The sequence below is a fragment of the Taudactylus pleione genome, unplaced genomic scaffold (genome assembly GCF_031769625.1).
Source record: "Taudactylus pleione unplaced genomic scaffold, aTauple2 ptg000053l, whole genome shotgun sequence".
Classification (NCBI taxonomy): Eukaryota; Metazoa; Chordata; class Amphibia; order Anura; family Myobatrachidae; genus Taudactylus; species Taudactylus pleione.
Window position 1 is genome coordinate 2,021,567 of NW_028284455.1, and position 11,406 is coordinate 2,032,972.

Genomic DNA, 11,406 nt, shown 5'->3' on the forward strand with positions numbered 1-11,406 from the left:
GCACACATAATACATGTCTGTTTTAAAATGAACATTTTCACCACAGTTGTACTTTAGAAGTATTGGACATATCAATTTGTGGTTTTTTTTCCCTCTTAGGGTTACAGAGTAGAGGTTAGAACTATTCATTTAAAGGGCCAACGGAGTTAATTTACAGGGAGAATTTAAATGTAAATACCAAAATACTTTGAAGAGTGATTTTAGATATAAATGATATTGGTAACACCGATCTGCACATGGGCCTGTTATATATTAGCACTGCTGATTTGGGATTTAGAAGTATTTAATCACAATGTGTCTCTAGGGAACCTGTAGCAAGAACAATAATATGAGTTATGAGTTCCTCCTAAATATGAGATTTCTGGATTTCCTTTTCTTGGTGTCAAATGTGAGAATTTGGGAAATGTAAAGCCGAAAAATGCCATTAATATTGAATAAGTCCTATACTATGATTTATATCAAATGCTTGAACTAAATATATAAAAAGATGGGAAAAAAAAAGTATTGTTGGGATAGATAGGGAAGGCCCATAAATATAAATATATATATATATATATATATATATATATATATATATACACACTAAAAAAAAAACCACATGATAAGTTTCTGTCTGGGTGTCGAGTTATTAAAAAATGTGTACGTTGTATTAAGAGCAGAATGGTAATAAATGTAATGAATGCAGTACTATTCAGCTACATTGTACCACATGACGTAACATCAAATGGTAGGAAAAACAGGACATACTGAGGGACAATGCACACACTATACAGTATGTTACTGACCTCTCACCACAATCACTTAAGGTGCCCACACACATACCGACTTTTCATCCAATTTGGCCGATTTCGACGAATCGTGATGACAGATCATGTAAAAAAGGCCAAATCGTGAGTTTCTACTATTGATCAAGATGCCGATGGTCGTCCCGCCTTGTCGTACCTCCCATCTTCAGATCTGCCGTGCTGTAGGGCAGATTAGCCAATCTAGGATACAATGCACTGGCTGCAAGATAGATCTTAAGTCAGATTGGACATTTATAACTCCAAATCGTGACCACGACTGCCTGGGGAGAGTTCAGGGGAATTGTGTACATCGGCTGATTGGGAGCAAGTCAGTATGCGTGTGGGCTACATAAGATTGAAATGAGGGTTGACTTGCTTTGGATGTCAATGTAATATTTCTGCCCCAACTGACAATTATTACTAAAGGTATTATACAGTGGTTTATATTGGTGGATCATTTACATACTGTACAATGACATGAGACAAATGGCAAAAAGGGCCCTGCTCAAAATTAGATTACAATCTAAGATGTAGGGAACACAATACATATTAACACTAACACTATTTAACATTAATATACGTATATATAAGTCGGTAATGTGTATTACTGAGCTGAACAACACACAATAGATAACTGAGGTGTTTATAGACAACTTTCACTCTTCTGCTCCATGTTACCATTATAGGAAGGGGTGGCTTCAGTGTGTGACTGACAGGCATCAAAAAATGCAGTAAAACAACAGCAATATACAAACGAATACAGCACAAGTCAATCGTTAAAAAGAGATTGGCACAGAAATGTAAAATCTATGGAAAGTATGGATAAATTAATCATTCATAAGAACATGACATAATAAGCATCCAATATAAAACCGGCCTGTAAATCTATATGAAGTATCCACTATTTATACACAAATAAGAGCACCTATAATAGAAGTTGTATTAGTAATACTATTATAAATCTGTATATGTCAGCCCAATGAAAGTGTCCTGAAGTTGTATAGTAAAGTTGGCTTAAAACAAAGACAGAGACAGCTGTATCTGCAAACACTAATTAATTAGGAGTCCCATGCATCTGTCTGTTTCGCGCAAGGAACTTATGATTCCACAAATAAATGGTATGCTGGCTTCAAACTATTTCAAACAGGGTGACAACCAGATAGTAAGGATTAGGAATAGTATCTGTAAAACTTTAAAACAGGTGGCACCCGACCAACTTCACATTATGGTGCCAAAAATCTTTCATGACAAAAGGCCACCTGACTGGTACTGATACATTTTCAACTCTCTTTCATGGAGATGGTGCTTAAATTCCTGCAGTAACACCGTCCACAATCAATCACTCTTCGATAGTTTCCATAGAGAAAGTGGTCAATTCAATTAGCCACGAAGAGGGCAAATTGCCCTTGCTGGCTTTTCCATGCTGTTTGAATGGCACCTCAACTCGCCCCGGACATGCAGATTTACTTTATGTAGCTCTATGGGGCCGAGAACAAAAATCAGCGACTCCAGAGTTAACGGAAGTGTGCCGTATAGCCACACTTACTCCCACAAACTTTCAGGGGGCGAGATAATTGAATGGACCCCTTAGTGTGTACGCCAAGTAGTCTCCTGTCATACATTTGTTCTCACCTCGACACTTTGACAATGAGCTGTCTTCTCTGTGGAAGCTATGCTCTACCTCAACAGAAGAGTAATGGTGCATACACACACTCAGATTTTTGGTCAGATCTGAACGATAATGAGCCTGCAAGGATGAACGATGCGTGTTCCCGATTGCCAGATAACTATATCTGACATCGGATGTGTTTGCAGTCAGATTTGGACTATTTCATTCATTTTAATACGGTCTGAAATCGTTCAAATATTTGGTAAAAATCGTCAAATCGTTCATCGTCTATCGTTCATCTGACAGATCTGACCGTGTGTATGCACCTTAAATATTGCCCGTCTAGCATAACAGGTGTAGATCACTGCCAAATAATTTACCCTAAATTACCAGAGATCCGTTCAACAGCACCGATATTTGTTCCTTTTATGAAAAGAAATAAAATACACCAGACACCACAAAGAAAGCACGGCATGATAGAACAACTCACAACAAGCCTTATATGCACTGTGTGGAACAGCAGAGAGAATAGAAGATAAATGTAATTTTCGAGTCTACCAGGGCCTGCGCCGTTAAATAATCATAAAACACAATTGGATAAAGACTCTCACAACAGATCCTACAGCAAGTTGTTTATTGCCAAGCTCTTACTCCCCCGCTCTTGTAGCAATATTCTAACGTGCAAATCAAATGAATAGGCTTTCAAAAGAAAGTCACTTTAAAGTTCTTAATAAGAAAGCAGTGAATATTAAAATGTCTATTGCAATTCTGTTCACTTTATCAATTGCATCATTTACAAAATGAACGTGTGCTCATTTAGAGTTCTATTCTGGCAAACTCAGTAAACACAGATTCCCTAGGTGCATTCCAGCAGTCCGCGGAGCTTGCTGTCATACATACACAGCATGATCATACAACGCTGACAAACAACACGTTTCCCTGTGCTCATCTGCAAACCTACAACAAGACTAAATGTAAGACCTGCAGTTAGGAATGTAATAAAGGCTGCTTAGATAAATTTCAAACATATGTAGGAGCCATTCAGCACGAGCCGGGAGCCTCAACTAAGCTGATGGTACCAAAATCATTGGGTCGTGCATACATTTAAAAAGGGTGATGACCATAATGTTTCAGAAACGTAATGACATAGGACCTGATTCAGACCCGCTCGCTAGATGCGATCGCTCGCCCCCAGCGTATGCAAATTCGGCTAAGTGACGGCATGGCATGCGCTCGCTCGGAAAGGCATAAGCATGCACACTTTGTTTTGGCGAGCGATCACTTTGTCTCTACAGACGCCCTTTAGATTATGAGGAGATGCCCACTAGCGCACGTCATCTCCATGAAGTGTCTTAAAACATTGGTAAATCGAGGACCATCGGAAGCGATCGCAGCGCTTGTGGTTGCCTTACCCTACCGCAAGCACTGCGAGGACTTCAGTGTAAAAAACAGGCATGTGCCGTGTACTATGACGCTGGCTATTAATTATGGATGCCTCTGAAACGGCGTTGAAACACTTAGGCACGCCTGCGTTCGCAACTCCACTGCCCCGTTACTACTGCCCTGCCCCTGCTACCACCCACAAACGGTCTCTCCTGTCACTCATTACTCTGGGCTGTCTCTGCTGGGCGAGCAAGCGGATTCCGATCACTCCGAGTAGTTCATGCACGTGCAGAATGAAGCGTACGCATGCGTGTTCGCTTACCATCTGCCGTGAACGAGCGAGCGGCCGCTTGCGAGCGACTCTGAATGGGCTCCATAGTCCAAGAACACTCACTTTTGTGCCTTTCCAACTTGCTCTACAAGCAAGAGGTGAAAAAATGGAGAGGGGAAATGTAACCTTCTGCTGGTAAATTCAATAAGTCAGTGGTTCCCAAACTGGGTGCCATGGCACCCTGGGGTGCCTCAGGGCACTTACAGGGGTGCCTTGTGTTGGTGGTCCAGTACCAAATAAAATTATTTTTAGTCAGTATAATAGGCAAAACCAGTGCTAATCAAAAACATTTTGGGACAAAAAGAAGCGCATCCCTGTCAACCACCACATAACTGAACCTAATAGTGACATAGCACAATTTACTTCATTTACATTTTTGCAGAATTTCTCAATAAGAGACTTTTGTCCCAGGGGTGCCGTGGGAAAAATGCTGGTACTCTAGGGTGCCGTGATTTTAAAAAGTTTGGGAACCACTGGATTAAGCTATTTTTTAATTACTAGCATGTCACATGTTCTCTACTTTTGTTGTGAATTTTAACAGTAAAAATTAGTGGTTACCAAATATGGTTTGTAAGTGTCTAACACACAATTTAGCAATCTGAGAATTTATGTTGCAGGTATGGATTGTTGGTTTGTGTTCTACCAAGAGATTTAGACATACACTACTTTTGCACTGTTCCAGACACAAAATGACAATAAAACACAACTGACAGACCAATCACGTTAAAACAAGTGCACATTAACTGGAAGATACGGAAAATAAAATGAAGGGTCAGAAAGATCATTGAAAAACGTTTATGGTTTACAAAAATTCAATACATTTATTTTTGTATTTTAAACTTAAATTTCTCGAAGTATGCATTATATGACCTGGAAAGATCTATAATCATCTATCTCCCTCATTTTTCTAGGCTTATTAAACATTGTAACCTGAAGCATTAGCATTGTTGCTGATAGAGCTAAGTTATAGATTGCGGGACAAAAAGAACAAGTGAAACTAGAGAGATGTACATAGAGAAAACACTAAAGTAGTATGGATAATGCAATGCCTATAATCTATAATGATGGCTTTACAGCATTGGTGTGCACTTGTAGCGCTTACATTTATCTCTCAGAATCTAACATACCAGTGAGAGTAAATCTATATGGAATATGCAGGTACGTTTGTGGTACAAATCTCCAAACTATCCTATTTTTCACCACCTACAGTGTAATCGGTAAGGAGATTTTAAGTTGTCGTTCTGAACCTCTGGGTCATAATTTAAAGTATGGGTCACTACGTCATTTAGGGTGGGTTCCCGATTGTTCTTTTCCTGCAGACTTAGTAACAACTAATAATTTATTAGTCATACTGTATGTAGGGATACAAATTTTAAACAAAAATTAATAAAACATTTAAAAAAAAAATAAAACTCCAACCACAGTTTCCTTATATGCTTATTTTAACAAATATAATAAAAAAAATAATAATGAATCTAAATTTAAAAAAAAAAACGTATTAGAATGAGAACAGTCAGCCAAGAACAGTGCACAGTGATGCTGAGAATTCTGGAACCTGAGACACCGGTGGGGGTCATGTAAGCTCTCACGAGCAGGATCCTCCTTCCCTTATGTACTTTTCCTTCCCTCACTTATACCGTCATCTTCGCCCCAATGCCTAAAACTGCACCAAACCCTTGGGCTCTGTCGCCCTGCTGCTCATTCGTGGATTATGACTGCTGATGCAGCAATGTTTATAAAGCATGCCCTTGTCTTGCAATGTTTTGTACTGTAATGGTGCATACACACGGTCAGATTTTGTAGGACGATATAAACGATATCGATATAGTTAATATCGTCCATTTTTTGGCCCCTTCCAACCCCCAAACGACTGTTGATACGTGGGCACGGATGGTTGATATCGACCAGATTAGCCTGGTTACTATAGGGACCCGCGATCGTTATAGTTGTATTGGGGATTGGTACATGTGCTGGATGTTCGATATTGAACATCCAGCACATGCAGGACAATCAGACAACGATATCTTTATAGCTGTCGGATCTGTCTGATCGCTCCGTGTGTACGGAGCTGAAGTCATTTTTTTCTTGTTTTGCTCATACTGTTTCTGGTTATGTACTTTGTAAGGTGCTGCATACCCCTTGTGGCGCCATATAAATATAAGATAATAATACAAATAATCATAATTCTTGGGGAAGTGGGATGTCAAAGGTGTGCTGTTATTTATATGGCGTTCTTTAATTCAAAATCTAACAATGGATTGAAAAGGGTGATTCCCTTATACTGTATAATCGAGTTCAAAGAATAGGAAATATAGTGTTAAATAACTCAAAATCATTTTGACAGGGAGGATAAAATATATGAGAACAATGAGAACAAAAAAGTTCCTAAACTGTATAATCATGTCTATAAAACTATTATGCATCAGTAGCTGCTGTGTGTCATGAAGTAGACAAAATAATTTTATAACTTCCCCCCAAAATCTCTGAAATCATTTTTTGCGTATCAATGTATGTTGCTGCAGATATTGGTATGTGAATGTGAAAAGCAGCATAAATTAGTTTGTGTACATTAGTGCGGAATCTGCCCGCTGATTGGCATGCCATTTGCATTATTCAGCTGCATTCTGTAAGAGAGGATATGCTAACGAAGCCTTCAGCAGAACACAAAACAAATGTGAAATGCAGCAATAACTCAACCCTAAAGTATTCTGCATGGAATGGAATATGTAACAGATAATACATTCATTTGTTGCTACTAATTTAGGGATATGGGTTATCGGCAGTAGTTATGATATCAATGTATGAATTTGAAAAACATTTGATACTGTAACAAAATAAAGTTATTGTACATCTATTTCTTTTATAATGCTCTATAAAACAAATATTTTTCCATTGTGGTTAAAGCATTACTTAGGATAAACAGATAATGAGAGACAACATAGAATTGATAATGTATCCAGATATAACTGAGACATGTTATATTAGCTATTGGGCATCTATTCATACTTTAGGGAGCTTTTAAATTGGTTTGATAGCCTTTTGATTTTGCATGGGCCGATATTTGCGTCACAAGTTCCCTACAATTAGCTTGACAACCGTTTAGCTAATATGCACCTTAACATTAAAGCAATGGTGTAAATGGTACTGGTATTACAGGTTGAGTCTCCTATATCCAAATATTCCTTAGCATGACTTAGATAGTGAAACCTTTGCTTTTTGATGGTTCAATGTACACAAACGTTGTTTAAGGCACAGAATTATTAATAAAAATATTGTATAAAATGACCTGTAGATTGTGTGTATAAGGTGTATATAACACATAAATGCATTCTGTATTTAGATTTAGTTCCCATTCCAACGATATATCATATTATGGTATGCAAATATTCCAAAATTCGGAATATTCTGATATCCAAAATACCCCTGGTCCCAAGTATTTTGGATATGAGAGACTCAACCTGTACTGTGTTTAGTACTTTAGAATGAAAAATTAGACATGCAGCCTTCGTCTCCTGACGCTCACCAAAATGAATGACTTTCCTATACAATGATTATTGTATTTCTCACAACATACAGGGAGAGAAATGGTTAATCAGCGTTCTTCAAGATTGCACTGTGTGTCTTCATGAAACTTAAATAATGCATTGTTATTCACAAGGGGGTGAATTAACAAGGCTTTTGTCTAGGAAATTTTCTGTGATGTATGTACACCAGTGTTTTCCACTCTCAGTTGTGTGGGTGGATCATTTTGTTGTTTAACTCTAACTGTGCCAAAGGGGACAGCAAATAGGCTTCCTCAGCAGAAACAGCAGTGCTAGACATGCAGGGTCATTCTGATGTCACATGGTGAGGTCACGACATTTTATCAGCTCTGACAATTGGGGGAGGGAGCAAAGGACAAAGTTAGTAAATTCAGAATATGTACAATAATTAAGACTGGCTCTAACATTTTGCAACCATTTCCTGAAAATTAGATTACACTCTTCAAAATCATTTAGATAAGACTGGGAAAAAAAGCAAATGTAACCAGACCTCCATTTTAAGAGAACGAACAAAACATGGCACAGCTATTGTACACTGAATTTTATTCAATAAAGTCTCCGACAAAATTGTATACAATACACCCTCTTCTTCAAATAAATGAGCTGGGGGGAATGCCCTTAGATAACTGTAGTTGCCCAATATTCAACCTAAAGATGATGTGTCAGTGTCAGCCCCACTTGCAGCCATTTTGTGGGCTAGACCAATATGCATAGGAACCACAGCCTGTGATTAGCGACTAGTGATAGAACTGAGGCATTAACAATTGCTAGGCATGTTGCTATAATCTATATAATAATTCGCTAAAGTCTGTCCCATAACAAACATGCATGCACGTGCTGCCCCTCCAACGGCTCCCACTAAAACAACCAACAGGACAGACCTTAGCTGGAAAATCAATCTGTGCAGGGAAGGGGTAAGTATATACAGCGAGCAGAGCAGGGGGCGGGCAGCAGGAAGACAGAAGTGGCCAGGCTTAAGCTGGGTACACACCTTTTTGATCAGCAGCTGATCTATTTAAATTCTTCTGATCGGCCGAGTGGCGTATCCCCTGTCAGCTGCTGCAGAGTACCATACACATTGTGCAGGCATAGCACAGTGTTTACGGGATTCTATGGTATCAGGAGGTCGGCCCAATAAATATTAAACAGAACATAAGATGCGACCTCCCAAACGTTGCAGGATCGTTACAAGCCGTGTTTTGGGTAACGCTCCTGCAGTGCAGCATACACATCTATACAATCGTCAACCCGATCATCCAATATCAGGTGTTTGGGTCAAGGATTGCCTAGGTGTGTACCCAGCTTTATGCTGGATCCCTTTACTACTATTATGCAATATTTAATAGCTCTAAAACATGTTAGGCTCATTTTGTTTACTACAACCAATGACCAGTATAAAATCTTCAGCAGAGTGAAGGTGTTAGAAAACATCCATGCTACATAGTAAATATATCACAAATCAGCATGCAGCATTCAGATCTCTGACATAAAATCTATAACTCCACTGCATTACAGCAATCAGCATTTTGTTAACGGTCTCCTGGATATGACCTACCGGAACATGTCTCCCAGACCTTTCAGCACCCCTCCTTTTTTGGCTTTGCTTTTATCCTTATCTCGGTCCTTTTTCTTCTCCTTTCCACTCTTGTCCTTTTTGCTCTTATCTTGGCTGGAACCATTGACTTGTCTCTCAAGTGAGTGGGAAGGCTGGTCGCTGGCAGTGGACACAGACTCTCGCCCCGATCTTGAACTCTCTTCAGTGTCTTCTTCCACTAAAAAGGAATTAGAGTGTTACAAGGCACGTCTGCCAGTGACCATTGGACTCTTCTACACGTAATGCACAAAAGGTGAGAAGAAAAAACGAAGCAAGTTTCTTTCGGTGCCAAAACATTCCAATGACTACTTGCCAGTAAATAGCGTAACATGTACACACAATGTACCACAGTCTACACCCATCACATTAACATGTGCAAGGATTGGAGTCTCTACAGACGTGACATGGTTCACAGAGTGACACATGTAATAGAAAAAGCAACCAGTGATGTGTTTCCCACTGTGTCACCTACCCCACTCTTTCGAGCTGTTCTTTTGTTCCATCAGTGTCTTATTTGCACCTGACAAAGTATTAGTAAGACGTTGTTAGATGATCTGTTGAGTATTATTCAAAATGTGGTGGCCACATTGTGATATATCTGCCTGAAAAGTTTAGTAAACTGCAGACTCCACCAAACACCCATGTATAAGCGACAGTTGGAAACATCCCAGAATAATGGACCAATAAGAATATCAACTGGAAGCAATTACTTGCTGTACAGCCACTGAGCATTGTATATGTATCTGCTGTATATAATCATAGACTACACCCACCATAATGTGAAAGCTTTTTATTTGTAGAACATGATAACACAAAATCGGTCTCCCACTTAATGAATGATACAAAACAGACCTTTACCTTACAATATGGCCTCATAAACACCACCTTCCTACACAGGAGTACAGGTACCTACAAGACTTCTCTATCCAGTCTCATTTATGGAGGACATCTATTAATTTCAACAAAGTTCCACAAACTATACAGTCTTTCAGATATCTCACACAAGACACCAAAACCCATAATGTGAGTGGTCAGTGTAAGGCAAACGGCTGTATGGCACCAAACTTTATATAGATATAGGTCCATTTTAAAGGCCTTTAGTTTGTTTAAGATCTGGGATGGGCTGCTGTCAATTCCAAATATCCACATTAATATGTCACATTCTAAAAGTCTGCTTCATAGACATAACCTTAATGTTCTCTATAGCGACCCACCACATCAGAAATGTTGCTCCTCTCCTCCAATACCAATAAGTAAGTAGACCATCCAGAAAACACCAGTGCATGTGTGAGGAGTAGCAACGTTAGACTAGGATTCCCCAGACAGTGCACAAAAGCATTGTGTGCAAACAGAGATTCTTGCACACCTCACCTACCCCACTCTGCAGAAGTGTCCCAAGCCTCCAGCTGTGACCTATTAGCACCTGTAGAAGTATTAACAAAAATTAGGATGCACTAAAGGAGAGCAACTACCATTGTATAGTTTATATTCCCTATTCTGGGGCTGGTATACAGTAGGACGGAAATGCTAATTTGGGAGGGTCAAATTGCACTTTTTTTATACTTCACATGCGCACAAGTATTTATATTATTTTCACTTACTAAGATTCATATACATGTTGTGCTAACACTTCCTTATACTTACAGGGGCAAATCAGAGGAGGGAGGGGGCATGCAAGCATTGGCAAAGTACTGTACAGTTAGGAAGTGTTCATGCAAATGCATCTCATGCAGCCCACAGCAAAGATGCATATGCACCTAACAAGTGGTGGAAGACCCCTGATGCAAAACAAATGCTGACAATCAACAGCAGTTTTTGATTGGCTGAGCGTGTTTAAATCCCTCCCACAGATGATATTACTATTAGTGTGGCTGCTGTCTATTGGCATTATTGAATGATAGTTGAAGTAGGTTTGCTACACAAAAACAGCTTCCCATTTGATAGGGGTAGGCAACAGATGGTTGTATTTAACTGAACCCAATTAGTACTTTTAGTTTATATTTGCATCTTTAATTGTTTTTACATGGAAAATGTGCCTATATTATTTATTAATAACACTGACCAGATTATATTGTGTACGGTAAGGTTATAGTTTACTACCAATGCGGTTAAGCCACATTTCCTATCATAAACCAGGCACCTATGCTACAATTACTGAGCTG

The 11,406-nt window shown here is 39.1% G+C and overlaps 1 protein-coding gene across 14 annotated transcripts in view; it reads right to left on the reverse strand.

The window, feature by feature from the left end:
• The window catches only part of PARD3 (par-3 family cell polarity regulator), a 629,380-nt gene that overhangs the window by 190,924 nt on the left and 427,050 nt on the right, over positions 1 to 11,406 (reverse strand). For 6 of the 14 annotated variants that reach the window (XM_088462686.1, XM_088462681.1, XM_088462683.1 and 3 more), the window contains 3 exons: positions 10,620 to 10,667; positions 9,717 to 9,764; positions 9,206 to 9,422 (listed from right to left, as the gene is read on the reverse strand). In XM_088462686.1, the coding sequence (XP_088318812.1) occupies positions 9,206 to 9,422; positions 9,717 to 9,764; positions 10,620 to 10,667 (313 nt within the window). The remainder of the gene's footprint in view (positions 1 to 9,205; positions 9,423 to 9,716; positions 9,765 to 10,619; positions 10,668 to 11,406) is intronic. The other 8 variants (XM_088462693.1, XM_088462692.1, XM_088462691.1 and 5 more) reach the window with 2 other exon arrangements.